General features: G+C 39.0%; 1 protein-coding gene across 2 annotated transcripts in view; it reads right to left on the bottom strand.

The window, feature by feature from the left end:
* Positions 1 to 14,038, bottom strand: part of LOC106963655 (signal transducer and activator of transcription 5B-like) — a 68,049-nt gene that overhangs the window by 14,378 nt on the left and 39,633 nt on the right. For both annotated transcript variants that reach the window (XM_015058682.1, XM_015058683.1), the window contains exons 2-9: positions 8,391 to 8,534; positions 8,131 to 8,287; positions 6,262 to 6,351; positions 5,288 to 5,462; positions 4,008 to 4,138; positions 3,690 to 3,841; positions 3,163 to 3,318; positions 140 to 319 (exon numbers count right to left, since the gene is read on the bottom strand). In XM_015058682.1, the coding sequence (XP_014914168.1) occupies positions 140 to 319; positions 3,163 to 3,318; positions 3,690 to 3,841; positions 4,008 to 4,138; positions 5,288 to 5,462; positions 6,262 to 6,351; positions 8,131 to 8,287; positions 8,391 to 8,521 (1,172 nt within the window). In that variant the 5' untranslated portion in view covers positions 8,522 to 8,534. The remainder of the gene's footprint in view (positions 1 to 139; positions 320 to 3,162; positions 3,319 to 3,689; positions 3,842 to 4,007; positions 4,139 to 5,287; positions 5,463 to 6,261; positions 6,352 to 8,130; positions 8,288 to 8,390; positions 8,535 to 14,038) is intronic.

The following is a 14,038-nucleotide window of genomic DNA, read 5'->3' on the forward strand; positions in this document are numbered from 1 at the left end:
CCCCCCATTTGGTCTGTTTTTTTTTTTTTTTTTAATTCCCAAAAAACCCCCCGCAATTTTTTTTTTTTTTTTTTTTTTTTTTTTTTTTTAAATGTTTTTAAATTTGCATTGACAGAGAAAGGGAGCTCTGTAAACTTACTTCCTTGTGTTTTCATTTTTCAGCAATGCCTTGGCTTGCTGCTCGCTAATTATGGTTGCTTTGACCTGTGGAGGGTTCATGTGCACGTTCAATTTCCCTCCCACTAGGAGGCGTACTGTGGCAGCAAACTTGGTTTGGGTCTTCAGAACCTGGGGTGGCTGTTTCTCAATGATGAAGGTGCTGTAAACACAGAATGGAAGGTCACACAAGGAGGTAAAAGCAGAACTAACCGGTGTGTATTTATGTGGTCACCTGTAATACAGTTAACACCATGTTAAAGTGAAATTTTATAGAGTTTAGAACATATTTCTACTTAGTTGGATGTTCAAAAACTATGAATGTTTAATCTTGTTATTTTTCTTATTTCTTATAGTATTATGTATTTTTCAGACATATAGTGCCACTTTATAGCACAATCAAGTAACTATGTTACCTTCATCCCCACAATGCTTCTCCAATAAGCTTTAAGCAACGTTTTTACCAGCTTTGCACTGAGAAGTAGCTCATATAATGCTGATGCGCAGCTCCACCAAGTGTTTGCTAATTGCTGCTGACTAGTTTGAAGGAGCTGAGTGGAGAGTTTTTCTGTGAGGCAAAAACTCTAATTGGAAACTGCCGAGGAAAAGGCTGCGCTCGGTTCCCCCAAGTATTTAAGCTCCTCGAATGGATGTCGCAGCAGATTAAAGGATTCTTCAAACATGCATGAATGAATCAAAGCAACATTCCAGGTATGTTTTGATGACGGAATAATGGAATAATATGAAGTAAAGCTCAAATAAGTCAATTTTACGTAACACTGCTTCTTTAAAAAAATGTCTTCCACAGCAGCTGTAATTATTCATTTTAAACCCAATTTCAATTATCAATGTAATTCTAATAATAAAGTTTATCCATGGCCACCAGCATATCTTCATTCCTTACAAATTTTATTTAAATAAGTTTTTTAAAAATCCTCCTCCTTTGATTCAGTCATGCAGGCGAATCTTAACATCTCTGATTTAATAATAAAACACAATTGTAGCTTCCTTTAAGCAGGTTCAAGCCTTTAAATGACCTTGCGCACAACAATGAGAATTAAAGGTAGGTCACGCTAAAAATACCGCTTCGGTTGAAATATTCTCTTGAAATATTTCCGTCAACATTATTCATTTATGTAGTAACACACAAACATGTAAAGCAAAAAGGCAGACAGAATACGATACAACCAACAGCATAATCCTGCAGGCCCAGAGGGAGCGTGAGTAAAATTATGATGCTGTTATGAGACTCAAAGACTTCCGATGTGCAGCTGAAGGTGAGCGGCGTTGGGAACACAGTTCTCTCCTTCTGACAGTGTGAAACCTCAGAAGACTTTAGGAGACTCTAAAGAGGACGTTGCCCAAGAAACAATGCATTACTGTTTGGTCACAGGCTTGTCTGTGGCCTGTTATAAATTGCTGTGACAATGACACGACTTCTCTGTGTGTTATCAGTACCTGTGGGGACTATCTTATGAGGCAGTGTGAGAGGGTGCTGTCAAAAACTTTAGCGTTCTCCTGCTCAGATATGCTGAAAGGCGAAAAGCATCCTGGCAGATGGGCCTTTGGGGACTACAATAATGGACTGAAACAAGTTGCATGTCCCCTTTCTTTCACAATGTCTGCCTTATGTCTCAGTAGACCTCTTTAGGTGGGTTCATCTTCCATTCTCTATCTCAAGCTACTCTAATGGACCAGTGATGACTCTTTCAGACTGTAGCAACACTGTTCGGGTACGATGTATAATGATAAGAAAAAACAGTTACAGTGCTGTGAAAAGTTGTTTTCCTTATGACAGATTACTTCTGTTTTTTGCTATTTTTGTCACACTTAAATATGTCAGGTCATTAAACCAGGGATTTTTTTTTTATGTCAGACAAAGAAGCAGACCTGTGTTAGTAGAAAAATAAGTTTTTAAATGATGACTTCCAGTCCAAACCGACCTGGCCGTAAGTGAAAATATAATAACCTCCTTCGCTGAAACATTTCAAAGCTGGATTTAACTTTTGGAAACCACAACCTGGCAGAGTCAGGAAATCAATTAAACAGAATTGATTACGTGAAGTAGGCTAAATAAAAAGAGACATAAAAAAGGCAAATATCCAAGCTAAATAAATTCAACAACAGACGAAAAACGTGTGGAAAGAGGGAAAAGATTATTTCCTTGGCTCTAGCAGACAACGGTGACTGTAATTTTCCACAAAATGGAAAAAAGCATAGGACAGTGGTGAATATTCCTTGGAGTGGCCGTCCAAGGACTGGTTTCCAGAGCTCACTGACGACTTATCCAGGAGCTCATAAAAGACCCCAGAACAACATCTAAAGCAGTATAATCAGCTAAGGTCAGCTAAGTTGTTTAGGATAAGACATTAAGAAAAACTAAACTGGGGAAACATTGGCTTCCAAATAAAAACTCTAAGGCCAAATCCTCTGCTGACCAAAAGGAAACCACAAGGACTTTTCTCACATTTGCGAAAAAAAAAAAAAATCCCTAAATGATCCCCAAGACTTTTCTATGATTCCACAAACTAATTGTGAACTGACCAAAAGACCAGAGAGAAACATATTGATGGTAGAGATCTGCAGCCTGAACAACTTAGCATAATTTAATTCTGCTGAGAAAAAAAATGTCACACTATTTCAGTGTGTGACCTTAAAAATAGAGTTTATGCAATTCCATCTCAGAATAGGTAAAAAAATAATACTTCAAATGTGGGTAAAAAAAAAAAAAATCTGTAAAAAAGTTTGGGCCAAAATTCCAACACGACAATATAAAGGCAAACACTTGATGGCCGCCAAGGGTGAAACAACTGGCTATTAGTTTCAGAGAAGAACAACTACATGAGATGGGCCCACTTCATAATTGAAATAATTAAAATCTCCCTACTGTATTTACTCATATTATCTTTGTTTGTTGTCAGCATGCTAAAAAAATGACAGAAAAGCAATCACAGAAGAAACGTGTATGGGTGCAAATACTTAGAGGAAGTTCAAAAGCGCACACACCTGGTGACCAAAGCTGAGATGATATCCGTGATAGTGCTGTTGAGTTCATTGAGCAGCTCTTCGATAGGTCCAGGAATGGGCAGCTGTTGCCTAAGGTGCTCTGCCCTCCGAATCTGCTGCCTGTTTTGCCAAATAGTCTCAGCGAGCTTCTCACACCTGACATAAAAAACGTCCACACAAAAAAAAAATCCACACATTAGAAATACGTCTATTAATATTTTTTTAAATCACAACAGAAAGATGTGCTTAAATGCTGCTTAATAAAATGAGCTTAGAGTATATAAAAAGCCTTTTTCAGCATAAAATAAAGAGTAAGTAAACAATAAGAACAACAAAGCTCCCAAAGGCAGTGAGTAGGAAATAGCAATGTGTGTATGTGCACTTTATATCCTTGTGTATTTCTGTTATTAAAAGCTTCAGATAAACCCACAAGAAGTCCGCTGGAGCCTAATAAACCCATAATTTCATGCTGTGTGAGGAGTTCTAGTGGCTGTGTTCTCAACAGGAGATGGAAAAAAAAAACCCACCAGGACTGAAGGATGTCCAAGCCCCCCTCCGGCGGGCCCCCATTGCCTGCCAGCTGTTGCCGTCTCTTCCACTGGATCAACTCGTCATCCAGAATGATTGTCTGCTGCTTTCGCAACAGCTGCAGTGTTTTCTGGTGCTTCTCTGCCAGGTCCTGCACAGAAAACGGTCAAAACAAGCGCAAACTATCACAATACGATTTTAGTGCTCACAGTGATGGACTGCGAGCAAAAAAATGAAAATAAAAAATCAAAATCAGATGCTTTACAAATGTGTAACCAAAACAAACAATATGAAGTGTTTCTACTGAGGTTTCTCACCAGGCGGTATTTCTGTAGTGTGTTGGCTTCTCTTGTCAGCCATGCCTCCACAGTAGCTCTCTTGCTGAGAAGGGCAGGCTCACGTAGCTGCCGGTCAGAAGGGGGCAGAGTGGCAAGGCTGGACAGCTGAGCTACAGAGGGTGTGGACAAGTTAAAGACTGACCAAAACAGAGGAGGTAGAAAGTCTTTAACTTGTGCAAATACTGAATATGTTTTACCCTCTGGGCCATAATAGTTAACTCAAAAGAAATCCCTTTAGGGTAGTACAGACTTTAAAAACTTCCATTTGTGGGTGGCCTTTTTAAAAAAAAAAAAAAAAGCCGTTATGAAATATGTTATGAAAACTTTTTCTTTTTTTTTTTTTTACCCCCCTCACTGTCTGGGATTAAAAAAACCTTAATGTTTCCAATCTTTATCAAATTTAGGATTACGGAAAGTAGATCTATTTCCAAAAAGGTTAAGTTAATGATATATATTTTTTGCTTACATACATACATTCTATTTAATTCAATTATTTGCTGATTATTTTATCTGATTATCGAAGTGCCCAACAGTCCTTCACAGTTGTGGCACTATTCTCAGGCAGCAAACATCATCAGATGTACAATAAAAACGGTTATTACTGGTAACAAACTTCACTTTTATCAGACAACAGGAAACGTGACTGAAAGTTAAAGGGCATTTGCAAACTGAATGCGTAAGCGGCTTCTAGAGGAATGGCTTCTGAGCGGCCTTTCAAGCCATGTTGGTCCAGGACTTGCTTTAGCTGGACTTGGTGCAGCAGCAGATCAGGTGCCCCACATACGGAGGCCATTAGTCTTTGCTGAAGCAGTTGGCAGTTTCCATTGAAGAGCTCAGGACCTTTGCTACATGTCTACCTCCTTTCTCTCTCTTTTCCCATTTCCTGTCTGGTTATTTTGAAATGAAGGCCACTAGTGTGACAGTTGCTTACCAAAACGTGACATCGTCATCTGGGGTTTTCCATCTTGTTTAAATGCATTGGAATCTCTGTGCATGCACACTGCTGCTGATTTTGAACAAATGCATCCTGGCATTTAGCAAACGGAGCCAATTTTGGTAATCCAAAGGCACCAAAACAGGACGCAATTCACTTAACCAAATGTTTACAAAAGCCACACACCGTGGCGCCTAAACATGTTTCACCTTTATAGATTCCTTTACTAATTACCCAACCTGTGGCTGCTCATTGCAAATGTCTGTAAGTCAAATAATCAATTTAGAGCAACAACAAGATTGACGTGCGTGCCCTCCGGTCTCACCCTGGATGCGAAGGCTTTCTTGGTACTGGATGATAAAGTACTCCTGGTTGTGCTGGAGCTTGCGCAGGTCATTCTCAGTGTCTTGTGTGAGCAGGCGAAGCTCCTCAAAGGCTTGGTTGATCTGCTGGTACTTCTGAGACATGCTGTCCATCATCCCACCCACTGGAGAGCTTGACTAAATAAAACGTGGAAAACGTAGAGACAGAGGAATGAGAAAGACAAATAGCTGTCCACGTGGAAGACTGGGTGGTTTATTAGGATTGTTAATACAAATGGGTAGCCACTGGTGAGCTGTTATTTTAGAGGCCTCAGGGTGGGATGCTGACTGCTCTATGTTGCTGTTAGTGTATTTGACGACAAACTCCCCACATGGCGACTAAAAGCAAATACTGTGGAAACACAGAAAACTGAGATGGAAAAAAAAAAAAATAAAAATGCATGTGCGCTTGCTGGCAGACTGTGAGTGCATCATGGTGCCATGAAGGTTCAGGCTAAACAGCATGAAATTAATTCGGTCAAAGTCAATTTCGCAAATAGAAAAAAACATGTTGTGACTGAAAATCAATTCAGAGCAGGACTTAGTGGGAGTCAGATGTTTCACGCACTGCTGGTTTCAGGGTTTTAGAACTCAGGGCCATTGTGTATACTGAAAAAAAGGCAGCACTTCGTATGGCATTAAAGTGGAGAAATTTAAAAGGGAAGAGTCAGCCGTAAAACTGAACAGACGCTAATGTGCTAATGAATCACTTTTACAACACTGTAATAAACGGGCTGACATTTGGTGGACAAACAGCGGAAAAATGAGAGCAGATATCCAACTACCCAATTTCTGGACCATCATGTAATTTAGGCTTCACTCAGTAATGCTGGACTTGGTCTAGGATTTGTCGTTATCGTCGGATGGAGGTGTGTTTGCGTGCGTGTGCGTGAGTGTGCGGGCGACACACGGCAAATGCCATCTGCATCAAACTTACATTTGTAGCCTCTCTGATGAGCCTCTGCTCTGTGTAGAGGATATGTTTGATACACCGAACCAGCTCCAGAGGACAGCGGTCATACGTGCTCTGAAAGAAAAGGAGAGCATGAACCATGTTAAGACCAATTTAGTACATCAGAGAAGCCTGTTAAGATCTGGAGTGAATGCTGGAGACATGCTAAAATCAATTAGCACACCTCAGCGACGGAAATCACAACTTTCCATAAAGATAAGAGGATGCCGTGATACTTTCATGCTGATGAATAATTTGTGAAATTGCTTTTTTTTTTTTTTAAACTTAAAATAAACATCTAAAAGTAAACAGATTAAAATCTACTGTATTAAACATGAGCCCAGCGTCAGGGTTAATAAGTTATTCCATCTGTATTTCCATGCCAGGCTTCAGGCTAAAGGAGGAAGCTAGTCACAGGAATATTTCTGTGAGCAGGGAGTTTGATCGTAAATAGCAGTGTTGGTTGGTTACCGTAGCTGACTTGGGCTGCTCTCTTGTTTTCCTCCATGCGGATACAACCTGTTCTCAAAACACTCGCCGTGTTGTGTGCTCTTTCTAAGAACCACTACAAGGAAGGAAACTGAGCTGAACACTTGTGCCTTCTAAACATCTATCCTGTTTCATTGTAAGCAACTCTAATATTTTGCCGAAAACATAACCCTGGCACCTTGATGCTATTTTTTCTATTTACTCAAAGGAGGTCACATATATTTCCATTACCTAAACAATTTTAAAACGGAAATAATAATAGTAAATATTATATGTATGTATGTATATATATATATATATATATATAAGTTATAATTACACATCTAAGTTATAATTACAGTTATAATTACAGTTAAAAAGCGTTTAGAAAAAGACATCTATCCATCCAGCTAAATAAAATAAACAACTAGGAACCTAAAACTTTGCCCATCTTTCCTATTTTTGAATTATAAGACCTGTATAGGCTGACTTGTACTGATGAACGTCAAGATGATAATGATGAGGATGAAAGTTATGCTGGAAGTGTGACAAATTTGTTGTCTGATCCATTACGGTACAACAAGGCAGAATCGGTGGTCTTCAGCGTCTAAGGCTTTTGTTAACTGTCTCTGTAGAAAGTATAACTATATTAGTGCAGTTTATTTGTCGTTAGGAAACCTCACTGAGCTTCCATGGCTAATATCGACATCTATTATCATGTACACATCTGCACAAAAGTTCTATCCAGTCTGTGTTTTTGTGCTTTTTAAACTTGCGTCAAGGAACTTTCCTCGAACTTTTAAAAGTAATGTTTAGCCATATCTTTTCTTTGAGAAAGAGAACCAGCAGAGGAAGAAGAAGAAGAATGTACAAGTCTAAAAATGTCAAAAGAAGATGCTCAGAACTGAAAGACACATTTTAAAAAATAAAAATAGGGAGACATTTTAGCAAAGACCTCACAGAAAACATGTAAGGCACATTATCCTCCAGCTGATGATTATTTGATGTCATGTTTTCAGCTCACACTTCTTGCAGAATCGTGTTGATGCCACAACACTATTTTATGAGTCACAATAAAATCCAACTTAAAACCTCTCCTTTAGTAAGTTGCATGTTAATGTGTAGACACAAATCATCATTAATTGAGTTTAAGAGTCTTTTTTTTTATGCCTAAATGGTTTGCATGTCAGGGGTAACTGACTAAACAAACAGAAGCAAAAGTGTCAAGTAGTGCAACATAAAAAACCAAATGACAACCTTTGACAAGACCTCCAGAAAACCCAGATGATATTTGACACCAAAATATATAAAAACTCCGGGTTCTTTTAAAGTATAAAAACAATAGGCGTGACTCAATAGACAAACGAAAATAAAAACTGAAATTACCTTGAGTTGGTTAGCGTAGTGACCCAGTTTGATTTTAAGAAGGAAGCCATCTTCTCCAACCTGGTGCTCAGCCTTGTTTTGCAGCTCTTGTATCAGACTGTCCAAGAGGCGTTTAGCCTTGAACTCCTCCTGTGGGTTCTCCAGGTCTATAGCATCCCTAGAAACACACATACATGCACGTAAAAAAAAAAAAAAAAAAAAAGTGAAATTCATGTGCATGCACCGAGACTCCTGCAGCCTTGAATGGAAACAAAACTCACCAGAGCTGGCTTTCTATCCACTGGGATAGATAATGGCGCACTTCAATGGGGAAGTGCTGGCCGTACAGTGACTGCATCTGGTGAAGAGCATCTCCCTGAAGCTGCTGGGCCTGGATCCACACTGCCATCATCAACACCCTGAAGCTGCAAAGGAATCAGCTAATTAGCACAGTCAATGACAAAGCTCAAAGCTGGGGTCAAACAAAGCAGATTGTCTAAACACCGTCTAATTGTGTTTGACAATTTGCAGAGATAACTGTGAATGACTCCTGAAGAAGTCGGCACAATAAGCAACCGATGTTGGATTTCTACTTTCTCTGACACTTTTGCAATAAAGAGTGGTATCTCTGTAGATTAATACAACCAATTTGTTTTCTGAAACAAACAGAAATTTCCAATGCTTTGCAGTCATGTTTTTGACCACAACACATAACTTAGACAGCACTGAGTAAGGCTTTAAAATGATACACTGTAAGTCTACACAGTTAGCTTTACAATATGTCAAGATTATAAAACTTATAAAAAATCTTTCTGATGACGTGAATGGGACTGAATGGCCTTTTGGCCTAAATGCATTTAGATGTGCTGAGGCTATTAAGGACCTACTGATCCAGTCCACTGCGCTCCACATTCTGAAACTGCAGCTACAATTTCCATACTGTGATCTATTGTTGTCCGGATGAAACGTTGTCTACCAACCAATATAATTCTGGAGGGATGCACAAGAGGCACCACCTGTGGAGTGCAATCTATGGACGAAGTCATGGATTTCACTGTAACCCAGTTTTTGAATAGCTTCTAATTACATGTACCTATGACTTCAAGATGCAGCACGAAAAGGGCAAGCAGCAGTAAACATCATCAACACATTGCTTGGTGTTGATGAATGCTGTTCCTGTTCCCCCGGTGCTGAGAGGAAAATAATAATAATTGGACTTTTTGAGTTTCACCATTCAAATCCACAGGATATATTCAGAAAAGTACAGGTTTGTAGTGCATGAGCTTATTTCTCTTATTTCAAGCCCGGCTGCTCCCACGCTCAGTTAAACTTTATCTTTAGAGTAACTGTCACAGAACATTAAACTTTGTTGTTTTAAACAAATTAAGCATTTCCTCACTCTTTAACCTGGGGAAAATGTCAAAATACAGCAAAAAATACAAAAAAACAAGAAAATATGTGAGTTTGTTCTTATCCATATTGATAAATGCCACCACAAGATTCGCAACTCAGGAGTGTGTTACTAATTATTTACAAAGAAAGAGATGCTTATAGACCGAAAATTAAGAAAAGAAAGTTCAGGAGGTGGAGTAAAAATTCACTAATGTTCAATCTCAAACTTTTTAAAATATCTTTGAAACCTTAGTTTGGCTAAGAAATGTGAAAATATTGTCAAAGAGTCACAAATCAGCAGACACTGATTCAGTATATCCATCACGCAGTACGAAGTATGGTAAAGACGCTTCACACAAACTGTGCCACTCATGGTGGCAACATGTCGGAGTATCCCTGTTACTTTAGTTCTGATTTGTTTCATTTGTAAACTTTTGTTTATTATTATTTTTTTGGACTGAGGTGTTGCATCTTTAGGCAACTATTCCCTCTGCTTCCCTATCACTTTCAATTTTTACTTTTGGATAGTTATCATGATGAATAACCTTGGCAACAAGGTATTAGTTTTTTTAGAGCATTAGCATCTAAACATCTCAAATAATACCTGAACCACAAAGGAGTTGATGAAGAGGAGATTACAACTCTCACGCCTGACCACTTGGTGCATATCAGCAGACATTTTCAATAGTACATCGTAGAGGTAACTAAATCAGTCAAAGAAAAAAAAATATCTCTGGCCTGAATTATTTGGGAGCTATTTGAAGTGTGTCTGTTGCAGCTGAACCCCTGCTGCAGAATTTCCTCCAGCTGAAGCGAAAGCTTGCAGGACCAGGAAGCCCCTATTCAGAGAGTTTGATCGCTTCAATTGGAGAAATGTTCTCTGATTTCAAAATTTCAGCCAAAGTGGTGCTTGTAATTCCAGTCTCTGGTGAGACAGCAGACTGCGGATTCATCCTCTAGATCAGGGGTGTCCAAAGTCGGTCCTGGAGGGCCGGCATCCTGCATGTTTTAGTTCTCTCCCTGGTTTAACGCACCTGGATCAAATGATGGCTCGTTAGAGACCTAAGGAGAACATGGTCATGCTGAAAAGGTTGTTACTACCACCATGCAGGATGCCGGGCCTCCAGGACCAACTTTGCTCTAGATCAACATCAAGATTCAGAAACATTTGATTGCACACTAGCGGGTGTGCAATTCAGGTCCATGCAGACCAGGAGGAAAGTTTGAGACTTAAATTTCAGGCTGCAACAGGTGAATCGTTTAAAATTTAAGTGCAATCGTTTGATTTTACTGTTTATACTAGGGTCACAGTTTTTGTTACTGTGGAGAAAAACATATATATTCATCTGCTTCATGTGTGATGACATGTCATTATCATTTTAAAAATTGACGGGTAAAAATAGATTATGACTGGGGGGTTTTTTTCACGTCAGTAACAATGATGGACATGACAAAGTCTAGCGCAACTTCTTCTCTTTAGTCAAAGACTTCTTCAGAAGTCAAAAGTAAGTGCCTGGAGGCATTCTTGAGATCACTGTCATGTTATTGGTCTGCAGTACTAAATATGAGCCTTGCTATGCAACATGAAAGCTGCTATCAAGTCTTTTCCAGTCAACTGAGGATTCTTGGCCACTTGCCTCCCAGAAATCTGGTGACATGCAGTAAAGCTGTATTTTTAGCAAGCAACGAATTACCACACATTTAAGGTGTTAAATCTGAAGTACACTTGATGCAACTAGTGAAGCACTTGACTGGTTGCATGAAGTGGGACTGAGACCAGGCCAGATTGGCAACCGTGTCCAAACTAGAGAGCGATTCTCTGATTTGCACATAAAAATGTTAAAAGAGCACAGACTTAAAAATGAAGAATCTCCAAAACTGTATTCATGGAGATTTGACTAAAATTCCAACGCGGATGACAAAACTTCCTGAGGAGCAACAACTTCCTCAAATTTGTTGCTCGTTTTTCCATCTTAAACCATAGCAGCAAGCTCCTGATAATCTCTGCCGGACGCCTGCTTTCACTCTGAACGAGGCTTAAACGTGTTCTTCGGTTATCCTTAGGTTTAAATCTGTTGTGTTGGGTCAATGCCACTTGTTTCCAGTCAACACACCCACTCAGCTTTCTCAAAAGTGGCTCAGTCACTGTCAGTAAAAGGCAAAGAGAAATGAGTATGCGGGAAGTTTGTGGTGTACATTTGTCATGTTTGTGTGTGCATGAGTATATTTGTAGGTGTTTGTGGTGTCAGTGGTTCTGCTTGACAATGTGTGCATCTTTTGTGTATCTGTGCATGCCTGATTCACACAAAGAGACCTACACAGAGCTTCTTTACTATAACACAACAACCAGACAAAAAGGGAAGTTCGCCCTCCCCGGCGATATGAGACTGTGCCTTTCGCACGTCTCTTTCACTTTTGTTTCTCAGCAGCTTATTTCCGAAATCTTAACTTCCATTTATACACTCCTTGGTAGCTTTTGTAACTTTCTTCTTCCTTAAACACAATTCTTTTTAAGAACTCAAATAAGTGAATAATCAAGAGATTGGTTACGAAAAACGTTGCATATGGTTGCTAATAATGCCTGGAAAAAAAAAAAAACTGCTTTACTGCTGATAACAAAACAACTTTGTTCTGCAAAGAACATCTCATGACTTCAACACATGACTTTCTGTCGTATGTCGAATGAGTTATTAGGCAGCTGGAAAATAAACTAATTTAATATAAAACTCAAAAATCTGTTCTTCGTCTCGTGACCTTTCGAAAGATGTGAGGTGTTTCGCAATTTACCCCTCCAATGGGAGCTGGGCCTATTATATGTGCTAATCAATTTTTACTAAGAGCAATTCAAAGCACCCTCCACAATTATTGATAACCCTGGTAAAGATGTGCACAAAAGCCTTAAAATAGACGGTTGTTATGGAGATCTGGTGACCCTAAGAAGGCATGCTTTGCTGCAGTTCTGTAACAGTGAGCTTTGGAGTTTCAACCTCCTCAGTTTAAACTTGGCTCCTCCTCGTCCTGGTCTCCAATATCATTATTTTTTTCATAATTGCTTTAGAGATGTGCAACTTTAGTTACAATTATTTTATAGAAGCTAATAAAAGGGGGTGGATGATTGTTAAACATCAACATTTCTTGAAGATGAATACAAGATTTTAACTTTTTTTTAGATAAGTATATCGCTGTCTCTAGTTTGGTGTTTTTATCTAAATTCTTCAATCTAAGATAAAAGAATTACAGAAAATGTATTTCAAGTTTCAAGGATGTACAGTGACCTATAAGTCACTGCACATCCTTAGGCAACAGTTCTAGCATTGATCAAATCTTTGCATTTGTATCACCTTGAATATATTGATGAAAGACTTTAACTAAAGGTTAATTTCTCTGCGCTGTTGAAGTATTCAGGATTCATATATGAAGCTCACCTCTTAATATGTTTTTTTTAATGAATTGCATAATAGTTGGTTGGTTTATCCTTCTTTTTTCTTAACAACACTAATGAAGCAGAAAAGTCGAACAACATGAGGTAGGCTATAAGCTTTAAAAAAAAGCAACACACTATGCCCCTGATCTAAAGAAATTCAAGAACAATTGAGATAAAAAGTAATTCACACATAAGTCCAAAAAGCTTTACCTGGCTATTTCTAAGACTTTAGGACAGTGGTGATCCTTACCAGAAATGTCTGACGCACCAAAATGACTCCAAGGACACATACAGAACTTGACTGAGATGTTTGAAAACCAGTTGAGATGCTTGGAGACCTTACATAGTTCCTCTTTAGTGATGTAAGGAGCAACATATTTCACTTTTTTTATTTCTTCAATAAGTGAAACAACAGTCAACTGCATTTTGCGTTTACTCATGTTATCTTTGTCTGATCACAAAATCTGCTTGCAAATCTGTTACCCGTAACTGTGAAAACAAATCTGTAAGGGAGCAAATACTCTTTCATTTCACTACAGAGTTGCTCCTGTTAACCGTAACGTCTGTTCTCTCGCTCTCTCAATTGTTCAAATGAATGAAAACCAAGTGGAAAAACTTGGTTTTTAACTCAATCCCAAAAAAGAGAAAATAAGTTCAATTCAAATGTGCGACATAGACATTTTATCTGCAAGGGAATCAGCGGCAAGCATCAGCACATGAGCTATCAGCTGATTGGAGGAAAAACCCAACAGGAAGAGCAGAAAACCTTTCTACCAGCTCTTTCTGTGACACCCACTGTGTGTAGCTTTGTTTCTGCACCATCCTTGCATCACACACGCATATGCCCACAAAGCACTGCGGGGAGCTGAAGCTAAAAAGTTTTGTTGTGCTGCTTTACAAGTCTGCATGTCACCTTAACAGCTGTTAAAGGTGCAGGCTACTGGGACTGCTCACCACAAACACTTCCATTCTCACCTCTAACTGGAAAGTAACATCTTTCCCAGCAAAAGCTTCACTATTTCCAAATACCTTGAAATGAACACGAGGCTTCCCCCCCCCCCCCCTTCCCCACAACAAAAAAAAAATTTCAAAAATGGCAGGTGTTTTGAGGAA

This window comes from Poecilia latipinna, unplaced genomic scaffold (assembly GCF_001443285.1).
Source record: "Poecilia latipinna isolate Pla-1442-1.1 unplaced genomic scaffold, P_latipinna-1.0 Scaffold1564, whole genome shotgun sequence".
In the NCBI taxonomy this organism is placed as follows: Eukaryota; Metazoa; Chordata; class Actinopteri; order Cyprinodontiformes; family Poeciliidae; genus Poecilia; species Poecilia latipinna.